Here is a 25,166-nt window from a genome sequence, read left to right as displayed (position 1 = left end):
TTTATCTGAGCTTGAAAAGTTATTACAAACTAATTTGATAATATTATATTTTTTTGTATATTTACTTTTTTTTTCCTTTTAAATTTTGATCGTGGTAAAGGAATCTTGTTACCCTGATTATTCACGTTGGGAGAAAGATATGGCAAATGATCATTCTCGTCACGATATGAGATTGATTTTGGCGTCAAGCATGACAAGTGCCTGCCAGGCTTGAGATAAGGAAAATCGTTTTCGATTTCGCACAAATGGGAGAAAAATAAACAGAACCAATCGCTCATCTTATCTACAAGTGGACACGTGTCACCCACTCTCGTTCTACAGTGACCAAAACGCCGTCGTTGGGGTCGGATATTTTTCATTTTCCTTGCTCCTCAGTTAACTACTAGTCTACTAACTACACACTTCACTGTTCTCTCAGTTGAAAGTTCAGACGGAAGAGAGTCGACGATAATGGTGGTTTTTGGCGGGAAAAAGGCGCGCCAAATGGTCGCCGGCTTCGGCGGCAGTGGCCTCGGTCAGGTCGTCGTCGCCGTCGCTGTCTCCCTCCTCGTCCGCATCTTCTCCGCTCCCGGCCCCGCCCTCTCGCCGGAAAACGATTACGACGATGTGCCGGACAACGATTCCCACGGCGGTGAAGCTCTTCCCTCCGGAAAGGTCACGCCGGTCACAATCCGCTGGAACAACATCAATTGCTCCCTTTCTGATAAATCCTCCAAGTTCGTGAGTTCCTGATTTCTTCTTATTCTGTTTGGTTGTGGGAGGACAAACTCGAGTATTAGCTATTAATATTCATTTTTTATTTGTAATTCTTTTATCTTTCTGATAGTCTTTTTACACTGCTATTTTCCCTTTCCACGTTTCTGTTAGAGAGTTGTGTGCTCATGTGCACATTCTGTTAGCAGAGTAGTGAAGTGCTATTTTTACGCTTTTCTGTTATGACCTCATGCCTTCTATATAGCTTACCACTGTATGCAACTTTTCTTCTGAGTAATGAGAATTATGCAATTCAGCAACATTGAGTCTTTCTCTGGTTTTCCATTTCTCATAACTAATATGGTATCTGATGTTTCTTTTTAGCCCTTGCCTTTTTTATGGCTCGTGGCTCTAATAACACTCGTCCTCCTCCAACTGATGTTTCCTCTGGATCATCAGCCTCCATGGATGACAGTTCTAGCCTTTATTTTTTACAGAGTGGTGACCATCCTGGGTTGATTTTGGTCTCCCATACACTCTCTGGTTCTAATTTTCATTCTTGGCGTCGCGCCATGCTTTTGGCTTTAACTGCCAAGAACAAATTATCCTTCGTTGATAGTTCCCTTCTTCGACCTCCTTCAACTGATTTGCTGTTTCCCGCTTGGATCCGCTGCAATTCCATGATTATTTCATGGATTCTTAACTCAGTGTCGAAGGAAATTGCTGACAGCCTACTTTACTTCTCTAATGCCTATGAGGTTTGGACAGATCTGGCTACAAGGTTTTCTCAAGCCAATGGTCCCCGTATTTTCCAGTTGAAGCAACAGATTTCCCTTCTCAGCCAGGGACCGCTCGACGTCAGTGGCTATTATACCAAGCTCAAGGCGCTTTGGGACGAGCTCCATGATTATCTTCCCTTGCCTACATGCACCTGTGGTGCCCTTCGGCAGATCACCCATCAGAGAGAACAAGACCATGTTCTTCAATTTCTCATTGGCCTTACTGACTCTTTTTCGTCGGCCCGTGCCCACATCCTGCTATTGGATCCATTGCCTTCGCTTGCCAAAGTCTTTTCCCTAATCCTCCAAGAGGAACGTCAACGCCAAATCTCCCTTTCCTTGCCTCCGTCTGCAATTTCTGAAACCCCTCTCCTCAATTCCACCACCACTAATCTCCCTCCCCCAACCCTTGCAGCCGCTACCCAACGCCGCTCCAAACCTTTCTGCACTTACTGTAACCTTTCGGGCCACATTCGCGAAAAGTGTTTTAAGTTGCATGGCTATCCCCCTGGCTATAAGCCCACCTGAAACCCTCGGCCCAATATCCCACCTTACCCTCAGGCCCACTTCATTCACTCAGCCTCCCCACACCCTCACTCGTTTCCCCAATCCTCTTACTCGGTCAACCCTAGCCATTCCACCGCTGATACTCCGTTGGCTTTCACACCTACCCAATACAACCAATTACTTACGCTTCTTCAACAGAGTTCTGCAACGTCATCACCTTCCTCAGCTCCTTCTGTCACCGAGTCTTTCCCTTCTGTCGCCAGTTTTAGTGGTAAGTCCTCTGTTTCCATCCCTTCTTCTTCCTGGGTTTTGGATACTGGTGCTACGCACCATGTTTGTATCTCTTCATCTTTATTTGTTTCTTCTTCTCCTTCGTCTTCTTTTTTTAGTTTCCCTAATGGTTCACTTACTACTGTTTCCGCTGTTGGTTCAGTTTTTGTTGCTGATTTTTTGAAACTTTTTAATGTTCTTTTTGTTCCCTCTTTTCATTTTAATCTTCTTTACATACCTTCCTTGACTCGCGATTCCCCCATCATCGCTGATTTCTCTGCCTCTCACTGTTTTCTTCAGGATCGTGCAACCTCCAAGACGATTGGGATTGCTGAACGCCAAGGGGATCTTTATCTTTTAGAGAGTACCAATTTATTTCCTTACGTGCATGTCCCCCATCCCCTGAGTTTTTCTGTTTCTGTAAGGGACCCTGTCCTTTGGCACTCCAGATTGGGCCATTTATCTATTTCTGTTTTGAATAAAATGAAGTCTGTTTTGGGTTTTTCTGAGAATTTAGATTTTGCACATCATTGTTCTGTGTGTCCCCTTGCTAAGCAGAAACGGCTTCCTTTTGTTTTAAATCCCAAACTTTCCAATTCTCCTTTTGATCTGCTGCACCTCGACATTTGGGGTCCCTTCCACACCCCATCTGTCGAGGGTTCACGTTATTTCTTAACCTTAGTTGATGACTCCACTAGGTTCACTTGGACATACTTCCTTCGTGCCAAATCCGATTTTGCTTTTGTTTTTCCTCATTTTTATTCTCTCATTCAGAATCAGTATCATTTTTCTATCAAATCTGTTAGATGTGACAATGCACCTGAATTTCATCTGCATTCCTTTTTCTCCTCTAAAGGGATACAGGTCTTTCATTCTTGCGTAGATAGACCTCAGCAGAACTCTGTTGTTGAGCGTAAGCACCAACATCTTCTTAATGTTGCCCGTGCTTTGCATTTTCAGTCCCACATCCCCTTACCATATTGGCAGGATTGTGTGCTCACTGCCGTTTATCTTATCAACCGAACCCCCTCCCCTCTTCTTTCTTCCTTGACACCCTTTGAGCTTTTATCTCATAAGCCACCTACCTATGACCACCTTCGAGTCTTTGGCTGTTTGTGTTACAGTTCCACTTTGCCTAAGAACCGGCACAAATTTTCCCCCCGGGCCTCCCCTGCTGTGTTTATTGGTTATCCACCCGGCTACAAGGGTTACAAACTTCTTGACTTACAGTCTCACAAAACCTTCATCTCTCGTGATGTCATTTTTTATGAAAACATTTTTCCATTTACCATCAAATCTCCTTCCTGCCCATTCCCTACAGATTTTCTTCACTTACCTCAATCACCCTCTTCTTCTGATTTTTCTGTTGACACCTCTGTTCTTCCTCAACACACTGCCATCACCCCACGACCCCAAAGAACCCGCCAACTCCCTGTACATCTTCAAGATTATTTTTGTTCTTCATCAACAGCTCATCCCCTGTCCAATTCCCTTTCTTATACCAAACTATCACCCTCCCACACTGCTTTTATTAATTCTCTCTCTTCACATTTTGAGCCATCTTCTTTTACTGAGGCCTCTCAGCTCCCAGAATGGCAGGCTGCTATGGCCAGTGAGCTTACAGCTCTTGAGATAAATAAAACATGGTCTATTGTTTCTCTTCCCCCATCCAAGAAGGCTGTTGGTTGCCGTTGGGTTTTTAAGGTTAAATATAACTCGGATGGATCCCTTGAGAGGTATAAAGCCCGGTTGGTGGCTAAGGGTTTTACCCAACAAGAGGGGGTGGATTACATGGATACCTTTTCTCCGGTTGCTAAGTTAACAACCGTACGAGTTCTCCTTGCTCTTGCTGCCATACACAATTGGACCCTTGTCCAACTTGACTTTAATAATGCATTCCTCCATGGTGATTTGTTTGAGGAGGTGTATATGCATTTGCCTCCTGGTTACACTTCCAGTCACTCATCCCTTCCTCCTAATGCTGTTTGCCGCCTCCATAAATCTCTTTATGGACTCCGTCAGGCTTCCAGGCAATGGTATGCCAAGTTCTCCTCCACCTTGACGCAACTTGGGTTTCTACAATCACAATCTGATCACTCCTTATTTGTTCGTTCTTCTCCTACTTGCTTTATTGCTATTTTGGTTTATGTTGATGATATTATTGTTGCTTCTAACAATCCTCATGAAGTACAGCAGCTTACTGCCACATTGCATAACAGTTTCAAGTTAAAAAATCTTGGTTCCTTGAAATACTTTCTCGGCCTTGAAGTTGCTCGCAGTACAAAGGGAATTTTTATTTCTCAACGGCAATATGCTTTGGAGGTTCTCAAAGATTCTGGCCTGTTGGTTTGTAAGCCTCGTAGCACGCCCATGGATGTTGGTTTCAAGCTATCCACTACTGATGGTGACCTCCTATCTGATCCATCCATATATCGGCGACTGATTGGACGTCTTCTTTATCTTACAATATCCAGACCCGATCTTTGTTTTGCTGTTAATCGTTTGAGCCAATTTATGGCCTCTCCTCGGGTTCCTCACCTTCAAGCTGCCCACAGGCTCCTTGGTTATGTTAAGCATACTGCTGGTCAAGGCCTTTTCTTCTCTTCTGCCTCTCCTATTCAATTAAATGCTTTTTGTGACTCAGATTGGGCTTCTTGCCCAGAAACCCGGCGTTCGATTTCTGGTTTCTGTGTTTTTATTGGTGATTCCCTTGTCTCTTGGAAGTCTAAAAAGCAACACACTGTGTCCAGGTCTTCTACAGAAGCAGAATACAGATCTATGGCTAATGTCACATGCGACCTTTTATGGCTGTTTTCACTTCTCAAAGATTTTCAAGTTTTGCACCCAGCTCCTGCACATCTCTTTTGTGACAATCATTCTGCTCTTCACTTGGCAGCAAATCCGGTTTTCCATGAGCGCACCAAGCACATTGAGATCGATTGTCATCTTGTTCGCGAGCACATTCTCAAAGGACGCCTTAAGACCTTTCCTGTTCCTTCATCCAAGCAGCTCGCGGACCTGCTTACCAAGCCTCTGCTTCCCTCCAAGTTTGTTGTTCTGGTGTCCAAGATGGGTGTTTTAAACATCCACTCTCCATCTTGAGGGGGGCTATTAATATTCATTTTTTATTTGTAATTCTTTTATCTTTCTGATAGTCTTTTTACACTGCTATTTTCCCTTTCCACGTTTCTGTTAGAGAGTTGTGTGCTCATGTGCACATTCTGTTAGCAGAGTAGTGAAGTGCTATTTTTACGCTTTTCTGTTATGACCTCATGCCTTCTATATAGCTTACCACTGTATGCAACTTTTCTTCTGAGTAATGAGAATTATGCAATTCAGCAACATTGAGTCTTTCTCTGGTTTTCCATTTCTCATAACTAATATTAGCTTTGGATATTAATATCTCATTACCTGTACATTTTGGTTCATTCTTTGTAATAGTCTTATTGCTTTGTGGGGATTCTTTTAAGTGTTCTGTTTTAATTTGGTGATAATGGGAATTTGATGAATGAATAGGTGAGGTTTTTGCTTAAAAATGTGAGCGGAGAAGCAAAGCCTGGAAGATTATTGGCTATAATGGGGCCTTCAGGTTCAGGGAAGACAACATTGCTTAATGTTCTTGCGGGTCAGCTGGCAGCATCGCCCCGGCTACATTTAACTGGCCTTTTGGAATTCAATGGAAAGCCTAGTACCAACAACACCTACAAGTATGCTTGTTTGTTAGGAAATTGTACTTATTACTGCAATTTTTCTTGATATTTCTTTTTAAGTTGCAATGCAGATAAATTAAAATGCCTTTGTTTGTTGCTGTAGGTTTGCTTATGTGAGACAGGAGGATCTATTTTTCTCACAGCTCACTGTGCGGGAAACATTGTCTCTTGCTACAGAACTCCAGCTTCCCAACATATCTTCCGCAGAAGAAAGAGATGACTACGTGAACAATCTCCTTTTCAAACTTGGCTTGGTGAGTTTCCCTCGTGTCCACTTACTTATCTTAGTGGCAAAGTAGTTACTACATTTTTAGATGCTTGCTATCCATTCTCACATGTTTCAAAATAAGAATCACCATTAGAAGTTACTTGTCGTATCTTATGTAATTGTTTTCAGCTTTCCTCTTTGAAATTTATGATTGAAAACATGTCACTCTCGTGGGATAGTCCTATGTTACTGATATTACTCCCTTTGGCATCTGTATGCTTTTTCTTCAAAAGGTCAGTTGTGCTGATACCAATGTTGGTGATTCAAAAGTTCGTGGAATTAGTGGTGGTGAAAAGAAACGCTTATCTATGGCATGTGAACTGCTTGCAAGCCCATCTGTTATATTTGCTGATGAACCCACAACAGGTAAGCAGGCAATCTATAGAATTTGCTTTGCAATGGATTTGAACTTTGCATACAACATGGCACAGGTGTATGGCTGCTAAAACTATAATATAACTGTGCATACACAAAGTCTATTCCTTGTATACATTATTAAATTTAAAATTAAGAAATAGCCAGTAAGAAATTTCGGTATGGACTTTAGTTTCATATGCATTCTGACCATTTACCATTCTGATACTTGTGGTGTAAGAATTTCGATTTCAACATTTTACCAGTGTGTGTATCTGCTATCACTTTAGGGCTGCTGAAATTATTGGATTGTTTCTAAAAATAAGTGTTTTGTTGTATAACTTGCTGCTTTTTCAGCTTTCACTTTAACATCTTTAAACCTGGTCATATAGGACATTAAACATGGCTTAAACTAGTTCACTTTAAGTTTTCGAAAGTTTTCAGATCTTGTAAAGATATCTTGTTTTGGGGAATATGATAAGTATCTAATGACCTGAGTATGTAAACAATTTTATATAGATGTAATCTTGGCTTCTCACATCGTTTTACTAATGAGCATAATTTGGTAAGTTTATGGAGTTGAGTTTTTAACTTTTGAACCGCAGATTTTTTCTAACACTGACCTATAGTTGTAAGGGGTTCCTTGCATTCTAGCCGATAAAGTATATAGTTTAATATTGTTTGTGGATTGCACCTCCTTTTTGTCTTTGATTTGATGATTTTTAATTGTAAAACTTTGTTTTCTTTTTAAAATCTTTTGATGTGATAATGCATAAATGCATTTTACCTGTCAGTAGCTGCCGCCCATTGTGGTCAATTTGTAAAGATAATTATAACTTCTTTCTCCCTCTCTCTCTCTCTCTCCACCTATTTTGTCATCAAGTTACTTTCTTTACTTTCAGGACTTGATGCCTTCCAGGCTGAGAAAGTCATGGAAACTCTCCAAAAACTTGCACAAGATGGTCATACTGTGATTTGCTCTATACACCAGCCACGAGGTTCAGTGTATAGTAAATTCGATGACATTGTCTTGCTAACTGAGGGTTCACTTGTATATGCTGGTCCTGCTCATGATGAACCATTGGCATACTTCTCAAAATTCGGGTCGTCATCTTAACCTTATTTTTATTATGCTATCTTACATTCTTCACCCTGGGAATTCTCTCAAGTATCATATTATTAGGGTAAATTACACTTTCATCTCTCGAGAGATGCTGAGATTACAGTACTCCCCCCACCCCCACCCCCACTGTTTTAAAATATTATAATCTCTTCCATTGAGAGATCAATATATGGTACACTTTAGTCCATTTTAATATAAGCGGGCTTCTTATGTCATTTTTCTCTTTCTGTGACTCTCAACGACTTTAGGACTTTAGAAGATGAAATGAAGATTTTGGGTAAAGTTTCAATTCTGATTAGTAGGGGTGTTCAAAATTTAATTTAATCTTCTGAAGTCCCAAAATAGATAATAAGGTATTAAAGATTAGTTGCCGGTGACGTTGAAAGTTGCAGAGAGAGAAAAAATCCCTTGGAGGCTCATTCATAGTTGTTCATCACTGTTAACAGGTTCGTTTATATTAAAATGGACTAAAGGGTACACATTTTTATCTCTTTGGGAGAGAAGTGTAATTTTCAAAATAAAGGGGAGGGAAATGTAACTTAAGCATCTCTTATGGGAGGGGAGTGTAAATTATCCTATTATTTAAGAAACTGTGGCTGAGTTAGTTTTATATACTATTATTTAACGACCCATTTCATTGTAACTGATTTGTTTATAAGTTGATACTTGATAACACCATTTTTTTCTGTTTATTATTTCAGTCTTACATTGAAACAGTATAGTTCTAGAAAAGCCAAGAAATCCAGATTATAGAATCTTGTCAGATTTCGAATCTAATATTTAAATTTAACATATTAAATCAAGTCTTTGCTTGATATTGTTAGCATCATTGTTTCAAGCTATATTCTTGGAGAAATTTCATGCATCTATAAGTATCCTACTTATTTACTTTAAAACCAGTTTGAGTTATGAATGAGGCTCTTTGTCACTCGTCTAAGATTTTTCTAGTAAAGCCATAATGATGTTTTAGATATAGATACATTTCTAACTCTCTGAGATGAAGGATTCTTTCACCATATTCTGAACTTTAATATTTACCTAATATCCAATTTTTATGCAGTTGGAAGATATTTATGTTTTTGGCTTCAATTTGAGATGGTAATTGAAAATATATTTTTCAATAGTCTGATGACTTTTTCTTTATTGTCTAATTATGGAAGTTAAACAATGCATATGTATTTATTTGTTCAATTCAAAAGCATAGTCCCTTTCGTCCTACCAATTGTTTATTGTTAATATCTGTATAGAAGTAAAAAATAGTGCATTGAAATGGTAATTTTGTTTAATTTGAAATTTTATCTATGACTTTTTGACTGTTAGTTATGAACATTTGGTTGATAATTGTTGATGTAACAGGTACCACTGCCCAGATCACGTAAATCCTGCTGAATTTTTGGCTGATCTCATATCCGTAGACTACAGTTCTGCAGATAGTGTCTATTCCTCTAAAAAAAGGATTGATGGTCTTGTTGAGTCATTTTCACACAGACTATCTACAGTAATATATGCAACTCCAATTACTATAGATGATCTCTCAAAAGGTAGAACGAAAGTCAGCAAGAGGACTGTAGCAAAGAAGAAAGGAGGTTGGTGGAAGCAATTTTGGTTGCTCCTTAGACGAGCATGGATGCAGGTCTGCCTTTTATAATGCATTTTCTGCCTACTCATTGGATGGCAGAACCTGGATAAATTGCATCATAGAACTTATTTAAAGTTTTCTTTTTTGCCCATGAACAAATTTGATGTGTCTGAGGGAAAGTCTTATAAGGCTTTCTGAAGTCATTTGGCAAAATATAATAACTAAAGTGGCAATACTGTTTATTGTTTCAACATTTGTATGTTGTGCAGTTAAATTATTTATTTTCTCCATCTTACAGCTTCAACAATATCATCTATATTATTAAACTCTCAATCTACGATAAACTTCTACTTTTGGAACATAAAAAGGATAATTTATTTCGTTCACACAGTACAAGGGGAATGGAACTTATTTCGCATTTTTCTTGATTCATAATTCTCTGGCACTAGGCTTCTCGTGATGCACCAACAAACAAAGTTCGGGCAAGGATGTCAATTGCATCAGCAATTATCTTTGGGTCAGTTTTTTGGAGAATGGGAATATCTCAGACGTCAATACAAGACAGAATGGGATTGCTTCAGGTTTGTGTTGTTCTTGATTCTTGTATGCTTGTTTCTTATATTGGCCTGCTGCTAGCATACATTACAGAACAATATTTTAATGTTTGTTTTTATATATTCAAGTTTTATTCTGCTATGATTCGAGAAAATCATGTCTACATTTAGACTTATGTATATTGTTGGCTGTTTGGGAATTTATTATGCATATTAGAATGATCTTCTATGAGGTAATATTCGAAAAGTTTGATCTTCAGACACCATGCTTTGTAAGATAAGTCCTTTTACTATTAATCCTTTGATTTTTGGTTTAGGCACCTCTCTGCAAGAATGTATTTGTGTTTGTGTGTACTCTAAACATGATTAAACAGAATATATCTAAACAAAACTGTGTACTAGAATGCTGATGATCTAATTAACAGAAACAAAATCAACTATTGAATTAATCACAATTGGGAAGACAGCCCCTTCAATATTCAATCAATTCAGTGTGATGAACAACTATCAATACCAACATCAAGGAATCACAGATTCCATGACTCAAGTTACAGACTTCAGAAAGCAGAATACAAATAAAGAAAGACCCAAAATAGATTTACCCTACTGCTCCCCCTACAAGAAACTACCTATCTTGTAGAGTTTCCTCAATATGCCCAATATTCCTTACTTTTTCCATACCCCTCCTTCTCCCCCTTTCCCTGCTTATAATAACCACATAAGTATTGCTGGACTTGGGCCCACTTGTCCTGAACATCAGTTAAACAATTATTCGTGATTAGATACTCAAGGAAATAATTATTAATATCAAGTAGTTAAGTAAAAAAAATTGAAAATACACATTACAGGAAGAAGATAGTAATGATAAGGTAACCAATGTTTTATATGATTGATAATTTTTCGTGATGAAAACAAATAAGATGAAAGGAGAAAAATGAAAAATATTTAATTTGATATTTCTCTGTTATAAAATGTTCTTTCATCACCTATTTAACTTATTTGGTTTATTTAGTTGATTTTATAAAGTTCTTAAAACAGTTAAATTTTTGCTTATTGTGGACCACCAATTAAAAGCGTTATAAATAAATTTTTTCTTTAAGGTAACCACTGTTTTATATGATTCATAAATTTTGCTTATTGTAGACCACCAATTAACAGCACAGGGATAGTGTTATCCAAAATCTCACTACACTTGACTACTTAAGTTCCATCTTTTATTGTAATTATCTTGACGGATGGTTCAAAATGCTTTAAACCCAAATCTTGTCGAGTTATTCAAATGACGGTTTCACTTGGCTAAGTTTATTACGTGGATGGCACTCACAGGTTACTGCAATAAACACAGCTATGGCTGCTCTCACAAAGACTGTAGGTGTGTTTCCAAAGGAACGGGCAATTGTTGATAGAGAACGTGCTAAAGGCTCCTATTCCTTGGGTCCCTATCTGTTTTCGAAATTGTTGGCTGAGATTCCCATTGGAGCTGCATTTCCATTAATGTTTGGTGCTGTTTTGTACCCCATGGCACGTCTTCATCCTACTTTACTGAGGTCAGTTTCCTGTTTTGTATCTCTGCGTACTAGTTTGAATCAATTTGCAATTTCTTTTTATTTTTTTATTTTTTTATTTTTTCAGTAGTAGATTGAAATTTTCTTTAATGCTTTACACGATGTGGTGAAAAAATGTGCATGATTTTCCAAATTTTTCATCACAATCCATAAATGCCCATGTTTCATTTCCATGGATTATTTATGTTGGCCAATCCAAAGGCCACAGGGGTATACATATACATGCGTGATGAATGAATGTTCTGTTGAAAAAGAAATAACATTAAATATTTTTCATTTTTCTCTTGATCTTTTTTGTCTTCATTATTTAAAAAATAGATAAAATAAAATAAATGCAAGGAGTTGCTCCTGTATGTCACTCTCCCTCTTCACTCACCTCCCCTTTCTGCCTTTGTCCTCATGGTCTTTATTCCAGTTAATTCTTTTCATCTCATATTATTACTTATTAGTCTGACATTCTAGATTTGGGAAATTCTGTGGAATTGTCACTGTGGAATCTTTTGCTGCATCTGCGATGGGTCTTACTGTTGGGGCTATGGTTCCAACCACTGAAGCAGCAATGGCAGTAGGCCCCTCTCTTATGACTGTTTTTATCGTATTTGGAGGCTACTATGTCAATCCTGAGAATACCCCAATCATCTTCCGCTGGATTCCTAGTGTTTCTCTGATTAGATGGTAAGAACAATTCTGATTTATTATTAGGCAAGCAAGAGGAGTTAACTTCAACTATATAGCTTATTCTAGGAAACAGGACTTTATTGAGCTAAACATCCTTGCAAAGTTTAATATTGGTTTCTCTTACTCTGATGCTGATGAACACCAAATTGATGTTTGCACATTTTCAGGGCCTTTCAGGGACTTTGCATCAATGAATTTAGTGGCCTTCAATTTGAACATCAGCATTCATTTGATGTTCAAACTGGAGAACAGGTGAGAGTAGAGCCATGAATCTTTTAATTTTAATTTCAATTGTAACTGAGATCAAATTCAATAGAATTGAATAAAAAAATGATACATATTATGGCCACTGCACACCAGAACTAAAGAGAAAATTTATCAAGTATTAAAAAAATGATAAATAAATAAGGGAAAAATCACGCTGGAAAACTTGGTTACTTTTGGGTGTGACAAGGGTTTATAAGTTGTTAGGGTGACTCTAAGCCTATGAGCTGGCCTGATGTGGTACCACCGTATGAAACACCCCTAACTAGCTTAGGAATGTTATGCATATCAACATATAATTTAATTAGGTACTATAATATGTGGTTGAAATTTTCTTCCTTTCTTAATTAGAGTAGTATAAAATTAAAATGGTGGTACATCACAGCGGCATTAGATCATATTAAAACTACTGCCAATACATATTGGCTTACACATTTGACGATACCAGAAGTTGCTCCTGTCACCTGAAGAGACTAATCTCCATCAGTTTTTACTCAAGTTGAATGTTACATATGATATTACCGAAATGTAGTTGTTCCTAGAGTAGTAATGCTTTTGTTTCCACTCCATCATAAAAGTGCTAAACTTAGAATATTAACCTAGACTTTATAGTATGCCCTCGTACAACCGTTTTTGTCTTGAGTTAAATTAAAATTAAATTGTGATTTACCATCTATGCAACATACCTAATCTGGTTTTCAACTGTCTGAATAAAAAGTAGTAGATCATTTGGATGTTCTTTCTTGAATGCTGAATCATTTCACTTTCTTATCCCCTTCCCTCTTTCGCAGGCATTAGAACGTATTTCCTTTGGAAAAAGTAGGATTATGGATACGGTGGTAGCGCAAAATAGAATACTGTTATTTTGGTATTGCACCACCTACCTTCTCCTTGAGAAAAACAAGCCCAAATACCAGCAACTTGAAACAACCCCTCTTGACCATGACAAACCACATTTGAAAATTGAGGAGTTCAATTCTAAACAAGTTGATCAGACACTTGATGCTCCACCGGTCAACCAAGTTGGTTCCAACCAGCCTCAGGAATCACCTGAAGTAGATCCTGTTGGCCCTTTTATGCTAGAAGGTTTGTAATCAGCTGGGAACTACTGCTCTTCTTATCTGATTTTATCTATTTATTGATTTATCTAATACAGGTGCTAAGTAGAGAGATATCTTTGCAAAGGATGACCTCCTACAATTACTGAGACATTGAGCCGTTTCCTATAAAGCAGGACGACAATCAAGATGTGGTTATTGGACATCCAAAACATCAGCTTATGTTAAAGGTTGTTACTTGTAATAATAGTGACAGTGGATAATCTTGGGCTGTAGCATGTATGGTTCATTTAATTATAGCAACTAATTTCATTCAATGATCAGAGCGTGTGGAAATCATCCATGAGATGTGTTTTTCTTGATTGTGGATAGTGCTATGACCAACAACGTTTGAAAATTGAGGCAGGTCACAGCTTTACTTTTTATGAACTTAGTTCTGAATTGCAGATGCCTAATGAACTATCTCCTACTTCATAAGTGGTGGACTTAACCCCTAACTGTACGTTCACGGCTTTGAACTTTAGTCATCATCACTCGGGTTGGTATTAGAGTCACAAGACTAACAGGCTCAATTTATCAATCTAGTTGTTTCATTTTAACTTGTTCGTTTTTGTCTCTTAATTTATGGATCACGTTGCATTTTGTTCTGATAGTAATTTTTAATTTTAAGTTTTTACTAAATAATGCTATCATGTCAAGAAAACTTTGGAGCAAGGCTATTACGATATAGTCATTTGACGCATCAGCATTAAAATAATTTTTTGTATTGTATCGTAGCCTTTGCCCCACCAGCGCTTATCATATGATTGTAGGTCATCCTTTGCAAGAAGGTTCTTGGCGTAAGAAACATTCAAATAAATGGACACGCTACCTCCAATTCCAAATGTTTAGTGTGTCGTAATCCGCAATCCCTCCAACTCGGTTATACGACGTAACTTCTACTCCACCGTCCTTACATTTCCTTACGTTGCAATCGCAACAGAAGCACCCATCCCTCCATATACTATATATATATAGACACACACACAATCAGATCATCACCATAGAGACGTTCAGCAATACCTTCCAATCACAAAATACAATTCAAAGCTAGTTATTGCAACCCATCATCGCTTTGAAGCTTTTTGAAGCCAAAGAAAATGCAAGCGACCTATCTATACTCACTCGTGCTCCGTTCATCACGCCCTCCTTCAGTCAATTTGTTCCGACAGAGTGCACCATTTGTTTCACAAAAGCTGCCAACTGAGACAAGCACCACTTGTAGGAGTTTCATCTCTGCATCCAAAAGAGACTCGTATGGCCACCATTATGATGGCAAGTTGGTGGATGAGAACATGATCCTTCTTAGAATGAGAATCCGTGAGATTGAAATGGTTGAAATGAAGACTAAAGCTCCCGTGGATTGGACTGAATGGGAGAAGAAGTATTTTGCGAATTATGGTTCAGATGTATGTGAGGCAGTTGGATTGTTGCAGCTATTGTTGATGAACACTAGACCTTCATTGGCATTGGGCATGCTGGCTCTGGTTATGTTAAGCATGTCAACGTCAATGTCACAACTTGTGTTTCAGCTGGTGGAATTGGCTAAAGGAATTATATAATATCTGTAGATGATATTTTGCATCAATCTGAATTGGAAATAGGAAAATCCAAATCAATCATATAATGTATATTTTTTTATTTTTCACTAACGGAAAAGGTGTGAGAGTTTGGTGTAGAAATTATATGTGTAAACAACAGAATTCTTAGCATTTTCTGTAGCAAAAAAAAAAAAAAAATAGTATTCTTTGAAATTGAAAGCAATGTCATTTTCCAATTTTTTTACACTAGCGTACTTTACAGTACGTGACAGAATTGGTGGGGCTGGGAATCATAATACACGTTAATTACAGTGCGTGATAAACAAGGACATAAGTATGCTCTTTATTACTGTGGGAGAATATGCTGAATAATTTTTTGTCTTACAATTATTACATATCATCATTATGATCCTTTAGATGGAAAACATGAATTGGTCAGAACCAACGTGCCTATTAATGGATAATATACGAGAATTATGTACTCCATATATATCTGTTATTAATTTTTTTTAATGGAGAGTAAACAATAACAAGCTGATAAAGTAATCATTTAAAATTTTAAAAGTCCAACTATTAGATTATGGTTTTACTTTTCAAAATCAGCATAAACATAGCTCAATTTTTATACTATTAAAAGTATGTAATTATAATATAAACATAGCTTTAATTATGACTAAGTCTCAATTCATAATTAGTTTCATAACCATTCAAAGAGTCAAAATTTATGAAATGCTCGGATTCTACTCGGGTTCAATTCATTTCAAAAACATAATTATGATCGATATTAAAAAAAAAATATCATCATATCAGAATTGTAGTTATTTATTATTGATTGTGGAGTTTTCTACCAGAGAAGAGATATCAGCCCTTAGGCCATTCTTACGTGCCGTTTCCATCATCTTTGTATGCAAATTCTTCAACTTGTTGAGAAGGTCAATCTTTTTTTTGGTAAAATGAGAAGGTCAATCTTTCTAGACAGTTGGACAACATGCACGGCTGTAATTGTATGCGGCTTTTTGAATACGGAAAAAATATTTTTCATTTCAAAAGACATAAAATTGTGTCATTTTAAGTGGAAAAAAAAAAAAATCATGCGAGATAAATAAAAAATAAAAATAAAAGTGTAGATATCATTTTTTTATGAAAATAAAATAATATAAATTATATGTTTAAAAGGATAAATATATTTGCCTTTCAATACAAGTTGATTTCTTCCTCAAATTATAAGTCCAATAACTCCTGCAACTAGAAGCCTAAGCTCAATGGGCACTAGGCAGAGCCAAATGGTTAGGTTGATCCACCTCATGATTATGAGGAATCACGTATTTGTTATAAGTCATGACTGATTGAGAGTATATACAACAACACAAGTCTTCTTCTCTTTCTTTCTTTTGATATTATCCGGCCTTGGGACTTATTATTTTATTTTTTTTGAAATATTTCAATCAATTCATTGCTTCGCAACTAATCCGATTCGGAGCGGATTTAAGATTAAAACTTTAAATCCCTTAAAAAAATGATACTGGGACTTATTATTAAACAAAATGCTTAAGACGTTTTTTCTCTTCCCTTCTAAAATAAAAGTTGCTGTGACGTGTTTTAGTGTTTCTATCGTGATTTTTTTATTTTTAATAAAAGCAATCTTTAAAATTACTTTTATAAAGTAAAAAAAAAAAGGATAAACTTCACCATCAGTCCCAAACCACACGCCAACATTTTTCTTCTTTTATCATTCTTTAAAAATACTTTAGTGTAACATCTCTTTCTTTCTTTTTCCTTTTTCCCGTTAATTAAGACGTGTTTATATTAGTTTGATGTCTCATGTGCAAACATTTAACGTGGGTAATCTAAGGTGTGCTTACATTTTACATGCTTGAATTTTATAAAAAAATATATGTGATACATTTAAGTTGCATTATTTGACCTTTTTTTGTTGTGGTTGGAGAAATGCATTATTTCACGTTAAATCACTATCATTATATAAAAAAATTTACATTGATAATAATGAAACGAAAAATGTTCAATAACTCACTACAAGAAAAAACAATATTGATTGAAACTAAACCTTAAAAGTGCATGAAAAATAAGGTGCCCGTATTGCTAAACAAAATTCGCTGATCTTCTAATCTCATCCGCCAAATCAAACATGAAGAATGATTGTAGTTTAATTAATAAACAACACCTCTGCTCACCTTAATTAACCTGTACATAATAAACACAAAACATTAAGCTGCCAGCTATGTGGAAGTTATGAACTTGATTTTGAGTAACAATCTCAAATTGTGATGCTAAAACATGTATATATATTACGAGAAAGGTTATACTTACAATCTTTTTTTTATAACCTCTTACAACCATATTTTAATACCGTTAATTTCTGTCAATCAACGGTTATCATTTATTGTAAATTAATAATTAATTAATGAGTTTAATTTACGAAAATCATAACCGTTGATTGGCGAAAATCAACGGTGTTAAGATATGGTTGTAAAAGATTGTAAGTATAACCTACCTCATATATTATTACTAAGCAGTGAAGTTTCAGATAGAAATTAATTAAGCGAGTATCATATAAGTTGAAAGATTTATAATTTTTTTTAAGATTTTTGATTAAGATGCAGTGTCGAACTCATTTATTGTGGCGGATTGTAGCTTAACTAATTAATAATAGTTTTTTTTTTCCTAACAGACTCCCTTGACCGCACACATGATAGGAGCATCACAGCTGATGGTGTGTATTTGGAGATAAAATGCTAGTTGATGTAATTTGGGCTTGATAATCTCCCCAAACCCAGGGAGTCAAGTGTTGATTCTTTTAGTATGTGTTGAAGCTATTAAATTAACTCTTGCTTGATTGGTGTTGATAAAAAATTGATTAGATCCTTCAATAGTTTCAAAGGAAAATTGGTTGACTTTGTTATTAATGAAAATAACGGTAAATTAATTGGATTCGTTATTAATGGAAATAACGATAAATCATTTTGCTCTATTGATATTGGCTAGAGTATAATGTCATTTCCTAATTTGTTCTAGTTTGCAAATCGTGGCAAATTGTTTAAAAAGAGTAACAACATATTGTACTTGTGTTCTTGAGCTCTTTGAGAGAAAAAGAAAAACAAAATCTGATTGCATGAGAAATAATAAGAGAGTGTATATGAGATTTTAAGGTTTAAGAAAAAAAAAAAAAAAATTAGCAATATACTTTGAAATTTTTCGTAGTGAATTTGACATCTTTTGTGGAAATAGGCCGATTTTAAGTGAACAAAATAAATCTTATCCTTTCAATTATTATAATTTTATAATAATATCCCTATTAATTAAAACTAAACGATCGATCTCTTCGGCTTTGCCACAGGCAGAAACCAGAGAAAGCTCATGCCGACTAGAAGCAAAATGGCATACACATTGTCCTTTCCAACGATGAAGTAGCTATCAGCCTATCACTATCTATTATTTCACTTTGACAATGTCTTCTACACGTTTTATTTTTGCAGGAATTACCTTCAATATAGTATGATCTGTTTCGAGATAATGTTGAAACTTGATATAATTGCTTAAAAGTCAACAGTCTGATTTAAGTTTATAATACTTTATATTTAAAAAATAATAATGACCATTAAATTATATAAAATTATTTGATTGAAAAAGTATTATATTTTTAATTTTTAAGATATTATTAATTAATTCTATTTTTTTTATTTTAGGCATAGATTAAGTTAGGTTATAGTTTGCCTAAAACAGGCCCACACATGTTTGTAAAAGGTTGGTCTAAATCTGATATGTTACCTATCACATATTTTTATGGTTCGACCTAACCTTTTTGTAAAAATATAAAATCTAGCTTGGTATTAAAAATGAACAGGCTTATATTCATAAATCTTTTATTTACAAACTCTTATAAAAGGAATATAAACACTTTGTGTACTTCCCATAATACATAATATAATTTGTAAGAGTTTGTAAAAAAAAAAATTATAAATATAACTTATTCTCTTAAAAATTATTTAAAAACCCACATTACGTACATAACCTGTGTAAAAATATAAAATCTAGCTTAGTCTTAAAAATAATTGAAAACCCCACGTTACATAAAAGACTCCAAGTAAATCAATAAGCATTGACTTTTAATTTCTAAAATAAGTGTAACATTTAATAAAATATAATATTTTATACAAATAAATATGAGTTAATATATAATCAAAAAGTATAAAAAGTGTTATAAAATTTTAATTATAATTAAATAATAAATAAACAGGCCAAATAAATTTTTGTTAGCTAAAGATCTAAGCATGTTAGATGAAAAATAGACTAAAACTAAGTAAAACGGTAAAGGCCCCTTAACCTCTCCCCCAATTTTTTTAAATGGTATTTTAAATTTTTTTGACAGATTTAGTTATTGTAAAAATCATTATGGACCAAAAATACAGTGAAGTATTTATTTAAAAAATATTATGTAGCAACTGGCATTTAGAATTCAAATTATGTTTTGTTTATATTTATCCGGGTAGGATATTGTAACAACCAATTAGAGTTACTACCAATGTTACTATTAATCAATTTCACCGTTAGGTCGATTACTTGATCCAACGGTTGTATTTATTTTTATCTTTGTATGGTTATGATTTCCTGCATTTAATATGCAAGCATTAAATATAGAAAATCATAATTATACAAAGGTGAAAATAAATATAAAGTATTAAATATGAGGAATCATAATCATACAAAGATGAAAATAAATATAACCGTTGGATCAATATAATCGATTTAACGTGAAATTGATTGGTAGTAACCCTAATTAGTTGTTACAATATCCTACCCCATATTTATCTTAATTAATTTTAAGTTTGTTTTATCTTATCTTATCAGCAAAGTTAGATATTTTATTTCAAATTATATTATTGGGTATTTTACTTCAATTATTAACAAATATAAGTGGCTATAAATAATTAGTCCACTCATCATAAAAGAAGAGAATGAATTAAGAAAACATAATATTCCCTCCTAATTATATCTTCTCTCTTATTCTTCTCCTTCCTCCCTTATTCTTGATTTAACTTCTCTCTCACAGTCTCACTCTCTTCAATTATTATCCCTTTCCCCAAGTATCCCCTCCATAGAATTATTATCGCTGCATATTACCTGTCCCCATTATATGTATTTGTTGATTTTGACCTTCTTAAAAAAAACCTCTCTAACTTCACCCAAAACAATTATTTTTTCTTTATGGTAATTAACAAGAAACTATAACGTATTATATTTCTAAAGTTGACAAAAAATATCTTTAAAAAAATATTTATTATCGTACACGTCATTATTGATCCACCATATAATACTAATAATTATGGAAGTAGTTCAGTATATAGAAAGAAAGGCTCCGTATTGTCTTATGCATTGGAAGAATCTCACGTTAACAAACTCTAATTTAATGAGAGAGAGAGAGAGAGAGTCCACCATTACTAGTTGTGCCTACACTTTGAAAATTGTGTGTCTGCCATTAATTCTCGATGTTTTGCAATTTGAAAAGTTCATCATACCATACTAATCAATATAATCTTATTATATTACGCACAGGTCAGATACAGAGAACCTGAAACTGAAAGTTGAAATTAACAAAGCGCCGTCCTCACTTTTTTTTATTTACAAATTCCGTTATGTCATTTATGTGCATGTGACATTATTAATGTTTAAGAACTTCTTGGCATGAACCTGATCCTATAGAAAATCATTACACTCTGTTCAAGGGACACGCGTCGTTTTCGTACTGCGACACGTGTCTCCTACCCGAATCCGACTCTACAATAAAAACGCGTTTTAATTAAAGATGGTATTAAAAAAAAAAAAAAACAACAACAACACGGTTTTGCCACATTACTTCTAATCTAAGATCCTTCCTTAACCAAAATTATTGAGGTACAACAAAAAGAACCTTCCCCCCAATGCTTATAAATATGACATGATTGCTTTTTCATTTCCATATTCAAATCAACACACTAAATATTTTCCAAAAGTCCATTGATTCCATATTCAGAACAATATGCAATCCACTTCTTTGATCAATTCTTCACCAATAATATACCATCCGTTTTCAACCTCCATGCCTTGTTCCAGTGGCAGGAAAGCCAGCTTGGTTATGGCCTCTAAGAGAGGAGCAGCTGACCAGAACTTTGGTGGGAATTTGGTGGATGAGAGCATGATTATCCTAAGGAAGAGGATTCATGAGATGAAAATGATAGAGAGGAACTATGAGCCACCTTCGGATTGGATGGATTGGGAGAAACGTTATTATACTAGCTATGACTCTATGATATGTGAAGCAATGGGAGTATTGCAAACCCAGTTGATGAATACTAGGCCAAGCTTTGTTCTTGGGGTCATGGCTTTGGTTGCAATGAGTGTGCCTACTTCTACTGCTGTGGCTTTGTTTCATTTTTTGGACTTTGGCAAGGCTGTTTTGGCTGGGATTCATCTTAATTAGTAATTAGCTTCTTCATTTTGAATGTATATTGAATTAGTGGTTTGTTATTTTGAAAAACCATTTAATTCATTTTAATTTGTACATATATAGCATCATTTATTGAATAGATGGAAGCACCAATAGTATGTGATTTGTGATCTATATACAACTCATTTATTTCTGTTATTGATTTGACTCTATTAATTTGTATCAGTTGCTTTTACTTGAAGATCGAAGATGTTGTCAGATTCCCAAATAATGTAGCTTGAAGTAATTAACTTGGTTGAAAATTCTTGATCAATGATGAGGGGCAACTCTTGCTTGATAGTTGATTGCTTCATTAATCATTACCCTTCTATGTCTCTTAACAACCTAACGAAATAAAGAAAAAGAAAAGGGTTTTTCTCCCTTCCTGAATTGATCGCATAAATCATAAAATCTCTCTAATATGGTGAAGCAGCCCTAAAGCATGTGAACAATTAGTATATTTCCGCTATGGATTGAGATTTAGATCTTATATCTTAGATCTTAGATCTCCAAATATAATTTAAGTTCCTTATAAGGGCAAGTAATATGTAAAATTTAAGACACGCGCCCTTTCAAAGTTTGCAAAGCTTCCATTTTCCAAAAACTATTCAGTGAAAACGGGTGGTTTTGACATATAAAAATAAAATAAAATCAAGGCTTATAAAAATTGAAGAGGGGATCTATTCTGGAGGAGTGTATTAATTGTGCCTATTTTGGGTCCAATCCTCTATCCTCAATCCAACTCACTCTCATGCACAAGGTATTCTGCATATGAGATCACACTCGCTCAACATAATGACAATAATTTTGTCATCATGCACCATATGCTTAACGAATCATTCTCCCACTTATACATGCTCCTCACTCTCATATACAGGATGGACTTTTATCCTTTTCTTGCATTGCTATTGAGATTCTGCACTCACTTAGAACTAAGCCTTTAATACACCTCCTCTCATAGATAAGGATCTCTGCCCAAACCCGCAAGGGTAGCTTAGTTGCAGCTGAGCTCTCAAGGGATTGCTTGGTGCAGGGATCAAACCCTGCCTCAAGCAGTTTCTTGGAAAAAATTTGGAGGCTAGAGAATAAGCCAAAAATTTTCGGTTGGGGGATTAGTCTCGTTGGGCTAGCCCAAACGAGTCGTACCCCGAGGGCATGGTGCCCGGAGAAGGTTGAGTGGGGATACCTCCTGGCAATGTACCAAAAAAAAAAATCTCTGTCCAAATTAATTTTTTTATTTTATATATCAATAGGTATCTGAATCCCATACCTACTCGATTAATTCAATTTCAATTTGAACCTCTCCACCTTCTCTAGAAGTTATGATGCTCAGAAATGGAATACAATACCCTTCGAGTAAGTCAAATTTTTTAGAACCAACAACTTTTGGGTCGGTCCAAATTAACTTTAGTGTGAGACTTCAACTAAAAATATATATGAATTGAGAAGCAGTTCATTTTACAGAAATCGAAGGATCCAAGTGCTTTAAAATAATTCAAGTGCTTTTTGTATTAAAGAATTTATTACAAAAAGTTGATTAAACATTTTACAGAAATTGAGAAGCAGTTGATTAAACAAAAGTACTTTAATTGTTAAAAAATTACTTCTTGATGAAAATAAGTCAATCCAAGTGCTTTTTATATTTATTACTTTTCTTTTTTTAAAATAATTAATTGATAATTTGCTAAAACATAATAGTTATGTTTCAGATGTGAAAAACATTGTAAACAGAAAATAATAAAAAGTAGAAGCTGATTTTTTTTTATTTTTTTTTTTGCCAATTAATTATTTATCACCGTGTGGAATGATGGCAGCTTACGTAGTTAAGGCTAAAGCCTCCACGACAATTATAGCTGTATTTTTAAAAACATGCATTGTTTACAAGTTACAATTAACTTAATTATTGATCCATACTGATAATATATATATTATCTTTTTTGCTTGTCAGTATTAATTTATTAAAATAGAAAAAAAAAACAGTAAGAATTAATATAGAGGACGCGTGTTTGTCCCACTTCAAGAATGGTGGTCTTGAAATTGACACTCTTTGACGATATAGAGCTTCACGTTGGTCTATCGTAATATGATTTTATTAATATCATATTAAAGTAGATAAGTTATCTCATATTATAGAGATAAATTTGTGGATTAAACTATCTGAAAAAATAAAATAAAATAAATAAATAATATGACACAGTTATTGAAGGGTCTGTAAGAAAAAAAATCTATCTCATATAACATGAGAATAATTTTTTCCTTAATAATCTATGAAGGGACGATACATTTGGAATAATACCCTTGACCTATTTACATAAGAATTCAAGTCTCTTTGGGTCAAGAAATGATATTGGGCCAGGCCTAATAAAAACTTAGTGGTCCTAAACATATATTTAGTTATAGTTATCTCAATTAATTGACTTCTACTTAGGTAAATAACTTTTTTTTTGTAACATATGACTTAAAGAAAAAAATATTAAAATTTTGTCAAATTTTTATTCTTTTCTGTTAATAATTTTATTTTCAATTTTTAACTTATGCCCTAAAAGTATACATTAACAAAAATTATTATTATTATTATTTCATGGCATTATGTTCAGGGAAATTGATTTTTCTGCACGCTTCACATATTTGTAAAAAATTTCATTAAATAGATTAACATTTGTAAAGTTAAATATAAACAGCATGATGTAATGCTTTCTTCTAAAGGTGGCAAATTGTTATTTATGACATGTAAAGTTATGTAAATTAATTCCTAAGGTAGTGTTTGGTTGAAGGTTTATTTTAGGATTGATGGGAAAGTATAGGTGGATATTGGAAAATACCACGTTTGGTTCAGGTTTTTTCAAGAAATACCAGACAAATAGGATAGATGGGAAAATGACTTTTGTGTTGATTTTTGGATGAAATTCACTGTTACAGAATACCACTTGAGATGTGGTATTGTGAGATGACTGGGGAAGTGAAAAAACAGATGCAAAGTTTCTCCCGAATATAGATTTTGCATATTTAAATAAATTTCCCTGGTAATATTTGGGTCAACCAAACAACTTTTTTTATATTTTTCTATCAAACTCACTTTCCAACTATTTTCTTATCAATTACATTTCTCTAGTAAAAAAAAATTTCTCCCGAACCAAACACTACCTAAATTTCATAATTCATACATCTTGTATAAAGTATCAATTAAAATGGATTGGGTGAAAATCATTAGCATTAGTTTAGTAGTGAGGGGTTTGCCTAATCTGCACGATATCATAAATTCAAACCTGGCAAAGCGAGATGGGCTGACTTTTCATTTTTTTAAACTCATTTATAAATTAAGTTATTTATTTGGTGTATTTAATATTATTTATTTTTTAATTGTAGTTATAATGTTATTTATTTTGTAACTGTGGTTCTAACTGCATGATCAATTGAATTATTTAGTAGTACTTTTTACATCATGACTTATGTGTAAGTGAGAAATATTTTATTTAATTTCCTTTTTTTATTAATTAAATTGATTGACATCCCACATAAAAAAAGGAAGTAGTTTGGTTTTTTCAACCTGTTTAAAAAAAAACTAACTATCTCCTTCCATTTTTGTCGTGTTAATAGTTTTGCTCACTCTATTTCTAATACTATGCTATGGAATTCTTACATACTAGGAAGCATGATTCAGTCACCCGTGACTTGCCCCTTCTAAATGAGTTTACAATGTTCA

At 34.6% G+C, this 25,166-nt stretch overlaps 3 protein-coding genes across 5 annotated transcripts; all 3 read left to right on the top strand.

Moving 5' to 3' along the window:
* Positions 1-395: 395 nt before the first annotated feature.
* On the top strand, positions 396-13,907 carry LOC133308426 (ABC transporter G family member 7). Of its 3 annotated transcripts, none has more exons than XM_061509039.1 (12): positions 396-720; positions 5,766-5,956; positions 6,063-6,213; positions 6,461-6,593; positions 7,484-7,685; positions 9,061-9,337; positions 9,733-9,864; positions 11,164-11,384; positions 11,865-12,077; positions 12,248-12,332; positions 13,136-13,430; positions 13,512-13,907. In XM_061509039.1, exons 1-12 carry the CDS (start codon positions 451-453, stop codon positions 13,532-13,534), a joined length of 2,193 nt encoding a protein of 730 aa, XP_061365023.1. In that variant the 5' UTR covers positions 396-450; the 3' UTR covers positions 13,535-13,907. The 3 variants fall into 3 exon arrangements, with proteins under 3 accessions (XP_061365023.1, XP_061365024.1, XP_061365025.1); XM_061509040.1 differs by having other exon boundaries at positions 13,501-13,905; XM_061509041.1 differs by having other exon boundaries at positions 595-716; positions 13,512-13,906.
* Positions 13,908-14,510: 603 nt separating this feature from the next.
* LOC133308413 (uncharacterized) lies at positions 14,511-15,032 on the top strand. Its single transcript, XM_061509025.1, has one exon. The coding sequence runs from the start codon at positions 14,542-14,544 to the stop codon at positions 15,001-15,003; it is 462 nt and encodes a 153-aa protein (XP_061365009.1). The 5' UTR covers positions 14,511-14,541; the 3' UTR covers positions 15,004-15,032.
* A 5,984-nt stretch (positions 15,033-21,016) lies between these two features.
* On the top strand, positions 21,017-21,457 carry LOC133308412 (uncharacterized). Its single transcript, XM_061509024.1, has one exon. The coding sequence runs from the start codon at positions 21,017-21,019 to the stop codon at positions 21,455-21,457; it is 441 nt and encodes a 146-aa protein (XP_061365008.1).
* The last annotated feature ends 3,709 nt before the right edge of the window (positions 21,458-25,166 follow it).

The sequence above is a fragment of the Gastrolobium bilobum genome, unplaced genomic scaffold (genome assembly GCF_033153095.1).
Source record: "Gastrolobium bilobum isolate Gb01-03AN ecotype WA unplaced genomic scaffold, APGP_CSIRO_Gbil_v1 utg8372, whole genome shotgun sequence".
Lineage (NCBI taxonomy): Eukaryota > Viridiplantae > Streptophyta > Magnoliopsida > Fabales > Fabaceae > Gastrolobium > Gastrolobium bilobum.
The sequence above is the reverse complement of the archived record's forward strand: the minus strand, read 5'-3'. Positions and strand labels throughout refer to the sequence as shown.

Bases quoted from the DNA above. Each gene is read 5' to 3' on its own strand.
- LOC133308426 (XM_061509039.1), top strand. From the start codon at position 451: ATGGTGGTTTTTGGCGGGAAAAAGGCGCGCCAAATGGTCGCCGGCTTC. The intron at 7,686-9,060 runs GTCGTCATCTTA...TTGATGTAACAG, and splicing joins GCATACTTCTCAAAATTCGG to GTACCACTGCCCAGATCACG. The intron at 9,865-11,163 runs GTTTGTGTTGTT...TGGCACTCACAG, and splicing joins ACAGAATGGGATTGCTTCAG to GTTACTGCAATAAACACAGC.
- LOC133308413 (XM_061509025.1), top strand. From the start codon at position 14,542: ATGCAAGCGACCTATCTATACTCACTCGTGCTCCGTTCATCACGCCCT.
- LOC133308412 (XM_061509024.1), top strand. From the start codon at position 21,017: ATGCAATCCACTTCTTTGATCAATTCTTCACCAATAATATACCATCCG.